At 46.9% G+C, this 17,801-nt stretch overlaps 1 protein-coding gene across 1 annotated transcript; it reads right to left on the reverse strand.

Moving 5' to 3' along the window:
• Positions 1-4,165: 4,165 nt before the first annotated feature.
• On the reverse strand, positions 4,166-6,057 carry BSX (brain specific homeobox). Its single transcript, XM_017809559.1, has 3 exons — positions 5,716-6,057; positions 4,661-4,857; positions 4,166-4,405 (listed from the first exon to the last, which is right to left on the reverse strand). The coding sequence occupies exons 1-3, from the start codon at positions 5,981-5,983 to the stop codon at positions 4,166-4,168; spliced, it is 705 nt and encodes a 234-aa protein (XP_017665048.1). The 5' UTR covers positions 5,984-6,057.
• Between the last annotated feature and the right edge of the window lie 11,744 nt (positions 6,058-17,801).

A 17,801-nucleotide genomic window follows, 5' to 3' on the forward strand; every position in this document is an offset into this window, starting at 1 on the left:
TTATTTTAATTAGAGTAAGGGCAGTGACTTAGGGATCAATTTGAAAGTAAGAAGTAAAACATTTTTTGATAATATAGGTAATGAACTGTCCTTTGGATTTTGAGTCGAATTGCTGGGAAAAGTGTTTCACTCAGATAACACAGGCACTTCAGTTATCCATGCAGAAATATATGTAAATTTGTATATAAAAAATGTCTGCTGCTCCCATGGTCCAACACGGGGCAGAGAGGCATTTGTGTGCATCATCCCACGGAAATTCCCAATATTTACTTGGCAGGCCCTTTGTAGGGCCATAATTTCTTAATATTTGGGCTTCTGGGAGCGTTGCAGCCCAGAGAACCTTCAGGGGTCAAAGACCTGGGGTCACTTCTATTTAGGAGCAACGTCAGCACCTCACCAAAGGCATGGACAGGCTGCTGACCCCCCCAAAAAAGGTGGGTTTATCAGTTAAAAACATCAAACAAGGCAGAACCTCAAAGCCACGTTCCATCAGCACGTCTCTAAAGACAAAAGGTGAACCAGACAAGGCTGTGCCCAACTCCTGCAGTCATTAAATACTTGAACAAGCTCTGATGTCCAGCAGCCCACAAGCCAAGCATTTGATTGTTATCAACTCCTAGTTGGGTAAATTCTACAATAAATTACAGTGGCACAAAGAACACGCCCCTTTTTAAAATTATTATTATTTTATTATTTAGCTTGTTTATTTTATTATGCTTATTTTCGCTTTTTATTTTACCGTTTTGCTGGGTTGATTTTACCATTTTGCCCAAACCCGAGTGCTTTCTGCGTGAGGAAAAGCAGGAATGTGAAGAAAGGAGTGACTCTGGTCTCCCAAAAACATCCTTTACACCCACCTGCCTTGACCAAGTATTGCCACAACTGCATTAATTCTGCGAGGAGCTGCACCCACCCCTGGCAGTCGACCTGGAAGGGTCTCATCTAAGCTTATAATTCCTTAGAAATAAGATAATTCCAAGACAGAAATCAGCCACTTTTTAAGCCCTGTAAGACCATCCAAGCAGGAGTTTGCAGTTAATTAAGGTGGGGCTGTTTGTTATTGTGACCAGAAGTGAGGAAGAGCAAAATCAAAGCTGTCCCTACACGTGTTTAACAGCAAGGCTTTGCAAATTATTCACTTTATAACTGCCCGCACAACCTGCCTATCTGATCTGCTTTTATGTAGCTCTGGCCACTGAATGAAAAAATTCGCTTTCCAGATCCAAAAAAAAAGTTAAAAATGTTTAGGGCAGCGAACGGGAAAGTGTTTAACATCCAAACAGCAAAGGTTCATGGAAGGATTTTAGGCTGCTGTTTGATTTTCTGTAAGGAAAACCACAAGAAAACCATTAACCGCTTAGGTGTTAAATAAATTAACAGGAAACAATTTCATTTAAAAAAAAAAAAAACCTCACTGAAGAATTTGAATGAAAATCAATCTTCAATGGATTCCTTGAAAAATAGGAAATCCACCAATTATTTCCTGCAAGCCACTTCCACTCCAGCATTTCCCAAATGAAGACACTAAATATTCTTTTAAAACGAGAGAGAGAAAGAGGCAGCTCTAAACAATCTCTCCCCTACTCCTCAAGCTTTTGGGGAGAGCAGGAAAAAGTCGGGCCGTTGTCATGGAATGAACAAGGACCCAAGAATAAAAAATTAATTAAGAGAAAAATCGTTGAAATGAACAAATAAAACACCTCCCCAGCCCTTCCTTCTTCCCAGGGCCATCTCCACCCTCCAAACACGCAAGAAGCTCTTCCCAAAATCTTGCTCTCCCTGTCTAGAAGCTGCATCTTCCCAACACCAGCCTGGCAGGAATCGCTTCCCAGCTGGGAAGGAGCTGGCTGGGGACAGCGGGAATGTCTCGGGCAGTGACTAATTCCTTCAACTATCTCAATCTCAGGGTTTTTCGCTGCAAACTACCCGGGATAAGCAGCCTGTTCCCAAATCCTCCCGTCGCCTGCAAGGCTCAGTGCTCACCGCTGGGATGGGGACATCCCTGGGGTTGTCCCATTCTGCCCGCGTTTCTCACTGAAGTTGCCAGAAATCAGCGGCTTTGGTTCTAAATAATACGATTGTAGCTTTAAACGCCATCCCAAAAGTGCCTAAAAGCACAGAGAGGTGGAGATGGGCGGGTGGTTGTGGGGGTTTATTTTATTGATCAGCATAAAAACTTCGGGAAGAGAGTTCCTGGAGTGGCGGGGGAGAAACGGCAGAGACCTGAGTGTTATTTGGGTCACATTCTGACCCTTCCAGGCACATCGCAGACCCCCAGAGCAGAGCCAGGCCGGCCCTGAGCTGTGTGCATTCCACAGGCTGTTCCCAGCCCTGGGAACACGGTCAGGAAAACACGATCGTGAAAATATCGCGGTAGAGCTCCTCTTTCCTATCATTTTTAGCAGTTCCCAGCGAAGCACACGCTCGGGGGAGGCTGACAGTGAGCCCGGAGCAAAGCAAACAAACTCCTTGACGGGCAGACGCGGAAAAACAGCGTCAAATTGAAAGGATTTTGAGGCAGTTTCCATCGCATCCCTGCACGTGTTGGGAGAAGGGAAGAGCCCCCGGAGCTGGGAGAAGCATTTCCAGCCAGAGGTGGGAAGTGACCTGCTGGACCTGCCCTTGGACCTGCCCCTGAGCTGCTTCAAACCACAGCAAGGCTGCAGGAGGAAAGTGGTTGATTTGCCTTCTGAATCATGATTTTTAGGGTGGCTTTTTGTTGGCGAAAATTATTGCCCCGAAAGTATTCACTAACACCACATTAAAAGCTTTTTCTGGATAGCTGGGATTTTTTTTTCCTCCCCACAACGTGTAACTTTTATTATTTTATATGTAAAAAAAAAAAATAAAGAAACACCCACAAAAAGGAAGCAAACGTACACTTTTCAATCATCTATATTTTACATATTAAACAGGGACTCATTTCCCCCTCACAAAACAACACGTCCCGTAATCCAAAATACCCTGAAAGTGCTGATGACGCCAGACAACCAAAATTAAATTCCCGATTAAATCAAAAACCGTAAGGAAAATAAATTAAATAACGTAACGAGACATCGACGTGCCAGCGGGTTGTTGTGCAGCGGGGGCTGCACAGGTGATTTCTGAGCCAGAACAGCCTCTGCTCCAGGTTTTTGTGGAGGAAATCCCCAATCCCACCATCTCCTCCCCGAAGATGCCCTGGGAGAGCGGCGGAGGCTCCGCGTTTCCCAGCCGGCAGCTCACAAAAATAAATGATAAAAATCTTAATTTACCTGGAAATTAAAACCATTTCCCCGGCGGGAAGATGAAGGCGAAGCGAGAGCGGCCGGTGGCTGCTCCGTGTGACCGCGACACGGAGCGCGGGGAGCCGGGGGGAGATGCAGGAGAGGGGGAACAGGAGCCAAACCTGGAGCGGGAGCAGCTCCGGGGCTATTTGAGAGGAAAAGGGAATATCCGGGAGCTGATTCCCACCTGGAAGCCGTGAAGGCATCAGGCTGCCAGCGCAGGTGTTTCTCCAAGCTGTATAAAATCCCTTTTGCTCGGTGGGAGCGCGTTTGCTCCGAGCATCCCCGGCAGGATCGAGTTCTTGGCGATGATCCCCCTCTCCCTTGTCCACATCGGAACTAAATGAACCGTAATTCCGCTCTTACCTGTTTCTTTGGAGGGCTTTTCTGCAATTCTTTTTTGTTTGAGTGTGTGCACGTCCTGGAAGCTCTGCCCGGGCTCAGCGTTAGGGATGGAGGCGGCGAGCCCAGTGCGTGGAAAGAGCGGCGAGGATTTAGGGATTCGGGGAGTGGGGTTAGGGCTTGCCCTGCCTGCCGCTCCCAGGAACGACAACATGCTGTCACGAGTATACATTTATTTGAAACTCCGGGAAAGTTCGGGGAACGGGGAAAAGTCCGACATCTCGAGGGGAAGGGGAAACCTAAAGGAAACTCGGCTTAGTTTACTCCCCCCTCCACCCCAACATCAGATTTCCAAGCAAACCTCAGGCTTGGGGTGATGCGGGAGGGAACCGGCGGTACTGCCTTCACCCCGGACAGGGGAGGGGGCTTCCCCCGCACCAAAAAAACCTGTGCCCCCCTTCCCTGTGCGCGTTCCTCGAGGCTGGGGAGGAGGGGGCGACCTGCGGGGTCGGGGCTGGGGCAGAGCCTCCCCGGAGCGCAGGAGAGCCCAGGCCGGGCTAGAGGCGGTGGGGGCAGAGATCCCCCTCCTCCAGGATGTCCACCTCGTCCTCGGGGTCCTGGAGCAGGAAAGGGCCGGGGGGACCCTTGCGGGGCTCGGCGCCGGCCGGCTCGGGCAGCTCGGGCTCGGGGGAGCTCGGCTCCCGGCTCTCCTCGCCGCCCGCCTGCTTCGGGTCGTCCTGGGTTTTCCTCAGCTGCTTTTTGTGCTTCATGCGGCGGTTCTGGAACCAGGTTTTCACCTGGGGAGAGCGGGGAAAGAAGGAGAAGGGAAGGGGGGGGGAAAAAGTAGTAAAAATGAAAGGGAGAAGGATGTCGGAGGGGATGTGGTGATGCTGGATGGAATTTGGAGGTGGTGGATGGGGTATCGGGGATTCCGGATGGATGGGATGTGGGGATGCTCAGTGTGATACAGGGGATGCTGGACGGGATTAGGGGTGGGCACAGGTGCCAGAGCCCTTCCCGGCAGGGTGATGCCCGTCCCCGCCGCCCCGTACCTGGGTCTCGGAGAGGCTGAGGGCCGTGGCCAGCTCCACCCGCTCGGGCGTGGAGAGGTACCGCTGGATCTCAAACCTCTTCTCCAGCCCGGAGAGCTGCGAGTCGGAGAACACGGTGCGGGCTTTGCGGCGCCGGCAGTGCTTCCCGGGCAGCTCGGCGTGAGCGTGGTGCTGGAAAAGGGCTGGCACCGGCATTCCTGGGGGGACACACGGCGGAGACCCCGGGCTGCGGTCGGGAAGGGACCCGGGGCCGGGAGGAACCCGCAGAGAGGCTGCGGCGGCTCGGGGCGGGATCTCCCCCTGCCTCTTTTAAATTTTTGTTGTTTTTTCGTTTATTTCGTTTCTGAGGTCGATTTACTGGTTTGGTTTGGGGGATTCTGTTGCTTTTCCAAGCGCTTCGAGCTCACCCAGGGAAGCCGAAGGCAGCGCGGGCAGTGCCCGCAGCGCTGCCACCGGAGGGGAGTCGAGACTGCGCCCTCCCGGCAACGAAACCACAACGAAATGGGCATGGAAAAACACGAGGGAGCCCTGGAAAAAGCTGGAGGAGGAGAGCGGTCCTCCGCAGCACCGCTGGTGCACATTTTGGGCTGCCCAGTGGGGAAACTTTTGAGGTTTTCTTCTTCCAGAGCAAGGAACGGGCCCGGGGAAGAGCAGACAGAGCCCCGGGATGCGGGAGAGGAGCGGCAGAGCCCCGGTGGTGGGAAAGCGAAGCCCGTTTGGACAGGGCAAGGAAAAAGAGAGGCTATCAGTCCCAAAATAAAAGTGATTCTAAAAAAAAATAAAATTAAAGGCAAAGACAGGGAAAGCCTCAAGATTTCGGGCAGCCGAGTGAAGGATGAGCCGCAGCGCGGTCGGCTGCTCTCCCTTCTCCCCACTAACGAAGCCGGTGCTGCCCGGGGCTCCCCGGCGCTCCTGCCCCGGGGGATGCAGCCAGCGCGTCGGTGAGGGGTGTAGGAAGATGCCCACCCGCCCCGGAGGGGCTCGTCTTTCACTCCTGTCCCCACCCGAGTCCCCATCTCACCATCCCAAACTCCCCGTGTCCCTCCCGCGCTTACCCGAGGTGGTGAGGAAATAGGGGGGGTGGTGGTGATGCTCCGGCTTGTGCAGGGCAGGGTGCGGGTGAGGCGCCAGCAGGGTCGGCGTTGGCATCAGGGGGTACCCATAGTCCAAGAGGGGCACGCGGGAGGCCAAGGAGCCCGGGAAGTGCTCGGGGGGCACCTCCCGCAGGGGTTTGGGCTTGTGCAGCAGGATGTCCTCGATGAAGAAGGAGGTGGGCCTGGGCGCCGACACGGGGTGCACGGGCGACGTGAAGTTGAGGTTCATGTCGCTTGTGTCCCCCTCGGGCAGCGCGGAAGGGAACGAGCCGGGCTGAGCTGCCGGAGGAGGGGGAGAGGGGGGCGGGCGGCTGCACCCCCGGGGGCGGACGGGAATAAACAAAAATAACGACGACAAAAATAAATAAACAACAGTTTTTAAAAAGAGACGGAGTAAAAATAAATAACCATAATAATAATAATAAAATAATAAAATAAATAAAATATCCCCCGGCCAGAAATAACCTGGCGGAGCCGGGGGAGGCGAGGCGGGCGGGTCGGGGATGCGCGGGGCGCTGCGCGCCTTTGAGGCGCGGTGGGAAGGGGGCTGCGCTGCGAGCCAATGGCGAGCAGGGGGGGGACGGGCCTGCCGGGCCACCCAAACCACCCCGGGGGCGAGGAGCCGCTTTGGAGCAGCTCCGGTGCCTCGCAGCATCCCCCGCAGCATCATCCGCATCCCTCAGCCCGCACCGCTCAGCCCCCTCGGAGCGTTTTCCCAAATCTCAGTGTTACCTCCTTTTTTTCCCCCCCTTATTTTTAAAAAGAGAAAACTTCGGGGAAAATAAATTAGCGGTTAAAACCGCTCCTAAAGCTCCCCTGACCTGTCCCCGCGCACGCAGGTTCTCCCTTCCCGCTCAGCTTCTCACCCCGTTGGGTTTTGTTCCCGTCCCTTCCCCGCTCTCTGTTGAGCCAAGACTTTTTTGGGGGGGTTCTTTCCTCTGTTTGTCTTTTTTTTTTTCCCCCCTCTAATCTGTAACATTCATTTCCCAGGAGTCAATTTGCTAAAATGAGGGTGATACACCACATCATAGCCGAGGTAATTTCGGTTCGCATCTCGGAAAATTGCTCTAATTATTGATGTTAAACTCGGGGAAATTAAAAGAAGGCGCTTCTCCTTCATCTCCTGATTTTAAGCTCTAATTTGTTGAAATCGAGTTGTCATCACAATTCCAATCACTACCGTTAATAGTAAAAGTGTTCTAATAGAGCCAGAATTCGCACAACCCATGCTATTAGATAATTAAGAAAGATGTTAGAAAGGCAAGTGCTAATCCTTGGGCACACGGACAGCGCTTCCATCTGATCCAGCAGGTAGAACAAATTAATTACCCGAATCAATTAGTCCTAAAAGTACAGTTCTCAGGGAAGTGTAAGCCATGCCTTCCATATGGATGAGCTGGTAAACGGTAAATAGATGAGGAAAAAGCTTTAAAAGAATAGAAATGGCAACCGTCGGGCTTTAATGAATGTGCGGCGCCGTCGATTCTCCGCCACCGCCGGGCACGGACACGCGGGGGTGGGATGAAGATGTGGCTCCTGCAGCAGTGCCAAAACTCGGGGGGGGAGCAGAGAGCTCCCCATCCCACCGGGAAAACCCACGGGAGCGTTTTTCACCCTGTATGTGTTAGAGCCACACACACCCCTTGTTTTACCCCTGTAGTGTCCACGTGCAGGCAGACAGCACTCACTTCAACAACATATACATGTATTTAATATATATTTTTAAATTTATTTTACTCATTATATTTATATATTGTATTATATTCTCATATTGTATATTTTGTTTATTTATATATTATTGTATATTCTTATATTGTATATTTTGTATATCTATATATTTATTCCAATTATTATATTTATATTATATATTATATTGTATTCTTGTATATATTATAGATAGATATATAGATATATAGGTATATAGATATATAGGTATATAGATATATAGATATATAGATATAGATACAAACTCTTGCCTGTAGAGTATGGATGCAGGTGCACTAATTCAGAGAAGCAGAAGCAGCCCCTCAGAACTGGGGGAAAAATCTCTCCCCTGCCTGTGCTACCCACAGAACTCCCTCTTTTTCTCTGGGAAGAATAAATAAATAAATTGACAGACAAATGAACAGATAAATAAATAGATAAATGTAACAAGTCTGTCGCGGTGTCCCCTCCTCAAATGCCCACTTCAGCATCACCACGGGGGTTTTGGCTGGGGGTTTAAAAACATGCCAACAACTTTCTCTGAGGAGCAAATGAGTAAATGAATTAACAGTGATTAAAAGGGTCTAAAGCCCAACACGGAGTGTATAAGCTGCTTGACTGGCCATTTCATCAGCTGAGATTTCTTCTCTGGGAGGGCTGGGGCTTTACTCAGCCCATAAATATATATATTTATTTAAAGCAGATCTGAAAGATTAAAGTTGTGTTGCTTCAGCCAGATTGGGTGACGGCTTTGGGACTCAGGCAAGAGCTTCTTGCCTGAAACCACATTGAGAGGGGCCACTTTTTGGGGTCCCTCTTTGTTTAGGGTTACAGAGAAATAAAGGAGAGGGGTGGTTGGGGTCCTCTTTTGATGTTTTCTTGCAACAACAGCAGCAAAACCCATCCCCAAACCAGGCAGTGGCACTTCAGGTGCTGGTGCCAGTTCAGGGGCAAGAAGCAGAGGTGATAACCCCCATCTGTGGAGAAGGGAAAGGCCCCAGGAAGGAGGGACCTCTGCCCTGCAGCCCTCACACCCAGGGATGTTTTAAATTTAACATTTTGTGGCTTTTGGGGACAGAAATGGGGTACCAGGGGCTTCCCACCCTCTTTGCCCCAGGAGTCTCTTACCTGTTTTCCCCTTTTGCCCCTCTCCTGCGGGTCCCTGGGGTGGGGGGGACGAGCAGGATGGATCTCACCCAGGGACCCCCAAACGTACCCTCCCCAAGGAGCAGCCCCCAGATCCCAGGCTGGCCCTTTTTGCTGGCCAGCCATGCACACAGCAGGTGTGTTCCTGGGGGTTTTTGCAAGCACACATCATCCCTTTTGCTGCCAACCCCCTGGGTGAGCAGGGCAGGGGCTCCTGGTGAGGGGCTCTCACAGCTTTTCACCTGATTCAGCAGCAACTGCCCCAAAGCTGGGCAGAAGCTGAGGTTCTGCTGGGCTGAGGGACACATCTAGGAGGGAAAACAGGAGGGACTGAGGTCATGGCAAGGCAGGGAGAAGCTGCAGGTTTGGCTGTTTTACTCCCTGGGTGTTTCCCTCCCCGTTCGGGAGGAGCAGAATCGCCCCTCGAAGCTGCACTTTTACACCTTGGGGGGCTGGACCCCCAAACCTCATGGCTGATACCTAACCCAGGCAGCCACACTGCTGTGGAGTTTGTTTGTTGTTTCTTCAATAAAATAAAAGGATTCTTACAGGCTCAAAGAGCTTTATAAACTTTTACAAACGTATCCTCCCTGTGTACGTACACACCTCTCCCTTTCATGGTTTAATAACACACATAACACGTGTGCTTTGCTTAGATAAACCCCAGCCATCATTACTTGCACGCTTAAGATCATTTCGAGGTATCACAGGGAGAATTTTGCCCAGGAAAACAGAAGTTTATTTGACTCAAAACCTCGGGGGTCATTTAAAAGGTCGGTGCAGCCACACTGATGTTGGCAGCTTTATTTCAGTGTGCTGCATTAGGGATAAGTTTGGTGCAGTTTAAAAATACATGCACTTACCTTCTGTGGCTCTTGAAGAGGTGAGGTAGCTCGGGAGCCCGGCCTTTTCATGCCTTTCAAGACAAATCCACTCCAAAAGGAAGGGTTAAATTAAAACCAGACAGCCCTGATATGCTCGAAATGGGAGCCTGGCTGCAGGAAAGAGGTCTGAAGAGCTCAGGTTGAGTAGCCACACACTGTAACATAGAGAGAGGTCTTTTGAACACAAAGCATGGCTTAATGGAGAATGTTCCATCCTGGTGCTTCAGGCAAAACCACTTCCCACCCTGCAGGAGCAGGTGCCCCTGACCTGTGGTGCTGCTGGGGAGAGGCAAAAACACTCCTGTCCTGCTCCAGCCCCTCTGCCCTTCCACCCCCCACCTACCTGTGCCTACACCTGGCACCCAACCCTGCTTCCCACCACCCTGCAGGCTGTGGAAAATCCTTCCAGGAGCAGGGATGCTGTGATTTTATAAAATTCAGCTCAGCTGGCACGAGATAAAGGCAGTGGTGGGAACCCCCTGAGTACCAGGTTGGGTCTGCACCAGAGGCTTCTCCTGGCATGTCAGCATTGCCACAGAGAATCAGGAGCTGGGCTCTCTGTGGGTCCAGCTTGGAATATTCGGTGGTTCCATGAATATTTTAGTGTTGGAAACCCTCTGCTCTGCCCTGGCACCAGGAGGGTGTGGTGGATGGGATTTGAGGTGAAGTGATGCCTGAAACCACAGGGCCCGGGAGGTTGTCCCAGGGCTGAGAGAGGGTGGGAGGGGAAAGGAGCATCAAAGAGGGGTTTAACTCCTAACCAGGAGAATATTCAGAGTTTTCCAAGAATCAGAACTCCCCCTTGGCTTTTGCTGCCTCAGAAATGTGTCATCCCATGGACTGGCCCTGTCCTTCGTCTGTGCTGAGAGGAAGAGGAGGCAGAGTGAGAAACAGAGAAGAAATCAGCCTGTTATTTTATCCCCTGACAAGAAACACTCAGGTCAAAAGCTGGGTCTGTGTCATTCTCACAGAATCACTGAATCTCCCCATGAACAGCACAATAATTTCAGGGCTGTAGTTCCAGGTGAAAAGCACAGGGGATGGAAGGGTGGCTGCTGCCACATTAAGAAGGTGTTGAGACAGGAAGGCATTTTTGAGGTTTGTCTCACTACCAATAACTGCAAGAATCTCGGGGATAAAAGGAGGTATGGCATCACTGAGGGGCAAAATGAAATTTAAAGTGTAAAACCAGACTGCAGCTTCCTTACACACCTCCCAAACCCAACTGTGTGTGCACGAGCTCAGGGGTTCCATTCCTAGATCCAAAACTTTATCTCTGTGCCAAAAATTGGCCTCATTAGCTGGAAATCCTGAGCATTTTCTGAAGGCAGGGAACTTGCAGGAAGAGAATGAGAGTGTTAGCATTGGCAGGTTTGGTCTAAACACTTCCATAAAATAGTGATCCTTATTAACCAAGACCTTTTTAATTCTTTAATATTTGTTTTCAACTTCAGCAGGGTCATCTGGACTATTCCAAAACACAGCAAGATTATTCCTTCTTCTTTGTTTCTTTCTTTCTTTTCTTTTTTTTTGTTTTTTTTTTTGGGGGGGGGGGATGAGTCAGAAATTGGGAGGGAGGCTTAGAAGTTTCCCTGGGACCTGCTTTCAATTAGTCTCCTCTTCATTTGGTTGCATCTCAATTCCTCCTCATGGTGTGACCAACCCGTGGGCACTGCTGGCTCCCTCGAGGCCGAGGTGATTATTTCACCCAACACCATCTGTACTTTGGGATCTGGGCTAATCCTCTGCTCTCTAAAAAATCCATTCTTGCTCCTCTAGTCCCTGCTTTGTTGTTGCCTTTAGCACATTAATGCTCATTGGTGCTCTTTCATTCCAGCTGTGTAACAAGCATCTGCACAACCCAACATTTTGAGTCACTTTTCTGCATTAATGGCTCGGGACCTCCCTTGTTTCCCCAATTTCGTGATGTATGAACCGTGTACGTCCTTGCTTTTAACCTCTGGGGCAGGATAATCCTCCTTTTCCCTTTCTTATCCATTCAACCTTGATTTTATTCCCATTGTCTCCCTACTTTTCTTTGTGGTTTTCCTCTTTCTGCCGCTCGTGAAAACCTCATATCCCTTTTCCACTTGGAGAAACACTGAATATACAACCCCCAAGTGTGAGCTCAGGCTGGAGTAAGTGAGAAGTAACTTAAGTAAAAACCAGCAGAGCACGGAAACCGAAATGACTCAAATACTTTGATTTTCCTTCCAATTCCACTCTCCGCTTTCCAACCTTAAAGTGTCTCGTTTTGAAGCCTTAAAACCAAAAAGCAGACAAATGGTGCACTCCCAGGTCAGAGGGAGCTGTTATGACCATCCAGGCTGACCTCCTGTATCAGACACGGAGAAAACATCCAACCTTGGCAGCCTGTGGAACAAAAAAACCCAGTTTTCTAAGTCTTTAAATTTATAGTTTGAATCACAGTGTATGCAGAGGAAATAAGTGTTTATAAACAGGGTGAAGGAGCAGCTTTCTCTCACCCCCAGATCTCTATCAAGGCCCTCAGCTCCGTGTTTATATTTTATATTTTGAGCAGCTCCCCTGAAAATTATCTCCAAGCCACACTCAGCCCCTGTAAACACGATTCAGCCTCCAGTTAAAAGGTTAATTCTACTGGAGAGTGGATTTTATAAATCATTTAGGGCTGGTTTTTAAACCTCCTGCTTTAAACACACAAATGGTTGTATCACCTGAGGCACACAAATGTCACGACTCAGGTGTGTGTGTCACAGGGATGGGCCCAAACCGAGGCACTTTGTCCAAAGAAAAGGAATTGTTCTTGGCTGAAAGATAATTAAACCTCTTCCCTTTCATGTTTACTCCGAACAGATCGCAAAACTAGTCGGACCTAGTTTACAAAAAAAAAAAAAAAAGGAAAAAGATAACCTTTTTTGATGATCAAAGGGAGAGATTGGTTCCATTACTTGCATTAGTCAGAGTTGCCTGCGCTGTGGCCTTCAGAATAAAGGCAGAAATGTACTTTAGAAAGATCTGAGTAACACACTTTACTCGAAACATTTCTGTATTATATGGCTTCTTGACTGTTTCAGCTTACTCTGTATCTGTGCACTTTATTTTAAGCACTCCAGAAGTGGATGACAGGTCTGGGAGGGGAGGGAGAAAAAGAAAAAGGAAAATAAGGACAGAATCCCGTCAGCATCTCGCAAATGCATCTTCAAATAACGCTTTAAAACTGGAAATTGCCTTCTGAAATGGGATTTTGTCCCTTTCCAAGGGTGAGGTATTCAAATGGAAGGGAATATTGCTTAATGTTAAGAACACTCCCTCACATTTGTCAGTATAATTTTTAAAGGGAAGTATTAAAGTGCCCCAAGTCATCTGAAACAAGTGGTGATGCAGGTGGGTTACAAATTAGTGAGGTAACATTTCCCTGATTTGGCCATGCTTAAAAAATAAACCCCATTTATTTAGTTCTGCAATGTTTGATTCAGCCCAGCTATTCCTTGCTCTTCCTGATATTTTATTTTAATATGATTTCCTGCTCAAACAAAAGTGAGCCTCGCACATCCCTCTCCAACTCTCCTTTTCCCCCTTACCGTGGTTTTAACAGAGCAATCCAATCCAGTCAAATTAGTTGGACAATTAGCAGCCTCAAACACACATTTTGCCCCAAATATTTCATAATTAAGTGGCTGGAGAGAAGGCAGCAACTCCATTGTTTCAGTGTGAGCCTGAAAACCACTGCGGTGACTTTGGCATTTGTTTTTTAGACCACAAAGGTGATGGAAAATTGCCCAGACTTAAAAACACGCTGATTTCTTGCTGAGGAAACACACAGATTTGATATTTTTAGGTGTTGTTTTAGCTTCCACCCGTCTGTTATTTTTAACAGTGAGTTATGGGGCTTCTTAGTCCATAAATTCATTTTCTGCTCTTCAAAGCTGGTATTAGAAACACTCAATGTGATGTAATCACCAGGTTCACCAGTGCAAAGAAAATCTTAGTTTTCTGCCCAAATTTTGTTCTCTTTTGACTTTGGAGGGGATCAAGACTTGGAATTCAGCAGCCCAAAGGAGTCTTGGCAAAGGAGTTTGCCATTTGTTGTGGTAGATGGAAAATTAAACCTGCAAGTCCAACAGGTCAAGTAAAATAAGCTTGGAGAGAGTGGGAAACAAACAGATCATAGAAAATGTCCTCAAAATAGGGGGGATTTTAGAATTTTATAAGCCTGTGCATCTTCCTATATAAAAGAGGTGTCTATAATATATATAGAACATAAATAATAATCATAAAATGACATAAAATGTGTGTGTCTGCTTGTCGGTGCATTTCTGCCCAGCCGAGATCAGTCCTTGAGCCTCCAAATAAGTACAAAAAGAAAGAAGAAAAAAAAAAAAAAAAAGAGAATTTTCCAGTTTGCATCCTCTGGCAAATGCAACACACATTAAATTCATTTAGCCTAGTGCATTTTTAATAGGCATTATTCATCTATTACCTTAATGAGCTTGTGGTGAAAGCATATTGCCTCCCAATTTTAACAAAAGCAGTCTAATACTGCTGCAGCTTTTTCCCCTTTTGCCTTCTAAGGCAGCAACACGGAGGGGGGAAGAAAAAAAGCCATAGAGACAGATAAGGTTTTTATTCTGTGTCACAACACTACATTAAGAATAAAACCTTCCACTTAAACACTTAAATGAAAACATCGAGAAACTAATTTACCATTTGTAACCACATGATTTAAGTAGGAGCAGCTTTAATTTTCTTCCCATTTTCCTCATATTCAATGTGAGCCCACATTAGATTTCACTGGCTCAAATCACAACACTTAAAGCCACTTTCATTTTCTTTTTGATTAAATAATTGAAATTCCTGTCACTGCCTGCACTTTACTAGCACACAAATTTTCTGTGTAAAGATAAATACTCTTTTTTTTTTTTTTCTTCTCCTCTCACTGGCTGTAGGGTTTGGGGGTTGGTTTTTTTGTTGTTGTTTTTTTGGCTTTTTTTTTTTTTTTCCCAGTTTAATCTTAAAAGCAGGCAAGGTTTAGTTTATTGATGGTTCCATAAAATGGATCACTACTCCATTCACCTATTTCGTGGAATTACACCGCTCCCATTAAGTGATTGTTTGGAGAAATTATGGAAAGCCATCTTGGCTAATTTAGCTGTCAGCGTTGGGAGGTTATTGCCATCCAACCCTAAAAGGACAGGAAACCTGGTTCCTCCTGCTCTGCTCCCTTTCCACACACACACACATCCATCAATTCCTGGAGCCGGGATTTTTAGGGAAGGGTTTGTTTCACAAGTTTGATTAACTAATTTTATTAACTAATAAGTTGCTCCCACCAAATTCGGGACTCTTCCTCTGGGTGTGCAGCATCCCCGGGCACTGCTGGGGTGGGAGGGAAAGATCCCAGAATTCCACAAATCCTGGGATCTGTTTTCAGTTTGGGGCTGTGGAGGGACTGACCCTGCACGGGATGTTTGGGTCTGCTCAGGGACGGGTTAACTCTGGGTAACAGGGTTTAATTTGCCCCTGAGCTTCAGGTTCTCATATTTATATTTATTTATATACATAATATATATATTTATATATATTATCTATAGTCTGTGCTTCAATTCCTTATATATATGATGCATTTTTATATACTATATACAGTCTGGGCTTCAGTTCCTTACATATCAAGCATTTATATATATTTTTATATATTATCTATAGTCTGGGCTTCAGTTCCTTATATATCAAGCATTTATATATATTTTATATATATATATATAAATTCATATATATTCAGTTCTTCATATAGAAGAAGTTCTATATATAGAAGTTCTTTATATAGAAGCATATATATACATATATAAAATTTAAGTATTATATGTAGTCTCTCTGCTTCAGTTCCTTATATATCAAGCATTTTTATATATTCTATATACTCTGGGCTCCAGTTCTTTATATAGAAGCATATATATATAATAAATATAAGTATTATATATAGTCTCTGGGCTTCAGTTCCTTATATATCAAGCACATATATTTTTTCATACATTATATAAAGTCTGTGTGTCAATTCCTTGTATATGAAGCATTTATATATATTTATATATATTATTGATAGTCTGTGTTTCAGTTCCTTGTAATAAAGCATTTTTATAGATTTATATATATTATAAATAGTCTGTGCTTCCATCCCTTACATATGAAGCACTTATATATGTATATTTATATACATTATCTATAGTCTGTGCTTCAGTTCCTCTGGGAGTTTGGGTTTGGTGCTGCTCATCTCATCCCCCCACCAAAGCACTGACGGCCTTGGGGTTTGTGCAGAGTTCTTTGAGAAGAGTTTGTGACCTTCAAAAGGTGTTTCCAGGTTTTTCCAAGTGTATCTGCTGAGCTCTTGGAAGGTGTTGCCCTTGGACCCCCGCCTGGCCAAGCTCGTCTCAATCATCAGCAGCAAAAACAATAATTTAATTTTCATGTAAGAGGAGTCCATTCCACACAGTTGAGAAGCCTTCCTGACAGTGTTGACTGTGCATTTTCTGGTTTAAAAAAAAACCAAAGAAATAAATCTACGAACAAACCCAAACTCCCAGAGGAAAATCAGCCACGTGAGCCGGGTCCAGAAGTTGAGGACCTTTCTGTGAACAAAGCAATGCACCAGGTCAGCCCAGGCTTTTCCTGCTGAAAGGAGCTCCAAGGAGCAGAGGGAAACCCATCTTTGTGAGTGCCCCATCCCTTCCCCTCTAACCATTCACCCCAGAGCACACTGTGAGCACAGAATAACTGGGCACGTCAGCCTCAATTAGGCAACTGCTAATAAAGCAGATGCTGCTATTGTGGGCACCAAGTGTGGGTGCAGGAAGGCCCCCAGCACAGCCCAGGCTGAGCAGATATGATGCTAATTGAACTCTTGCTGGCAATTTTTCACCCCTAAATGAACAAGAAAGAGAGGAGCCTTGGAGTCTCATCTGTTCAGCTCGTGGGCAGGGAAATGTTTTCAAGGCCAGCAAAATGAGCAGCTTAATCCACGGGGATGTTTGGCAGGAGGGGCTGCTCAGCAGAAAGCAACACCCCAAAACCCCAAGAGGGTGAGTGTGGGTTGTGCCCTGTTCCCTCCACGGCAGCAGGGCTCAGGGACTTGGTTATTTTGTTTAATCTTAAAGAAACTGAGGGTTTCTGCAGTTTTTCCTTGCCCAGGGGCTGGAGATCCAACGTGAGGCAGCAGGAAGGCTTTCCAGGCTGCTTCCAAGGCAGCTTCAAGGAGGCTCTGACAGCACAAATGTCTCAAAGAAGGACTTAATTAGCCCCTGGGTACCTGAATTTAAACCTACTCTTCTCCTGCCCCTTTACTGCTAAACTCACATCTAGAACCTGCTTCTTAAACCTGCCCCTTCTTCCCCTCTTTCCTTTCTAAGGGTGTTGGGAAGAGGGAAGCTCAGCTCCAAGGCTTTGGTGTTTAAACCCACTCGGATGTCCCTGATACAGCCAAGCAGCTGGAGGTACCAGCAGGCAGGAAATTTGGGGTGCTCTGGGACCCCCTTGGCACTGCTCAGCACCCCCTCACCCAAAAAAAGACAAGAGAGACCTTTCCAGGAAGGTGTTGGTGCCAGTTTGCAAGTTAAGCCTGACTAAAGCGAAGCTGAGGACTCCCAGACTAGGACTAGAACCTAAATTCCAGGGTTAAACCTGCTGGGGATTATTTTTTTGGCTGAGAGCCTCGGTTTTTATCACTCCTGGCACAAAAGAGTTGATTTCTCCCCCTTATTGTTATCAATGAATAATTAAGTCTCTCCTAGTAACCCCGCGCTGAGACTGCCTTTTAAATTAAAATATTTTCCATTTGATTTTTGTTTGCTGCTCGTTGAAAATTGGGAAAAATAGGCTAATTACAGCTATCCTAATTAAGCTCCTGCAATAACCCATAATTATGCCCGTATTTATCACCTTTGTGCTGGGCACTTTAACCTGTTGTGGTTTGTAATTAGCGTTGGGGGCTTTAATTTTTTTTATACCTGCCACCCCCCCCACCCCCCCCAGTATAGGTGGGGTTTGAATTGAAAGTGTGGAAACAAACTCTCTGTTTGTGAACCTGTAATTGGGGTAATTTAGGAGGGTTTTTGTGAGCAGCCAGCCCAGGTCAGAAAGCTGGGCCGGGTTTAAGCACACTTAGGTGAGTCTGAGTGTATTTTAATAAAGACAAATTGCGGCGTCGCTGCTGAGCAGCACAAACTTGGCCTTTTTTTCCCTCCCAAAAAAAAAAAAAAAAAAAAAAAAGATGTGGAGAAAGGCTGAAATCCAGCCAGAGCAAACTGCATGAGATGCCAGCCCCTGTTTTCAGGGGTTGTA

This window comes from Lepidothrix coronata, unplaced genomic scaffold (genome assembly GCF_001604755.1).
Source record: "Lepidothrix coronata isolate B3197 unplaced genomic scaffold, Lepidothrix_coronata-1.0 Scaffold27, whole genome shotgun sequence".
In the NCBI taxonomy this organism is placed as follows: Eukaryota; Metazoa; Chordata; class Aves; order Passeriformes; family Pipridae; genus Lepidothrix; species Lepidothrix coronata.

Bases quoted from the DNA above. Each gene is read 5' to 3' on its own strand.
- BSX (XM_017809559.1), bottom strand. From the start codon at position 5,983: ATGAACCTCAACTTCACGTCGCCCGTGCACCCCGTGTCGGCGCCCAGG. The intron at 4,858-5,715 runs GTAAGCGCGGGA...GTGTCCCCCCAG, and splicing joins CTATTTCCTCACCACCTCGG to GAATGCCGGTGCCAGCCCTT. The intron at 4,406-4,660 runs GTACGGGGCGGC...CGCTCTCCCCAG, and splicing joins TCAGCCTCTCCGAGACCCAG to GTGAAAACCTGGTTCCAGAA.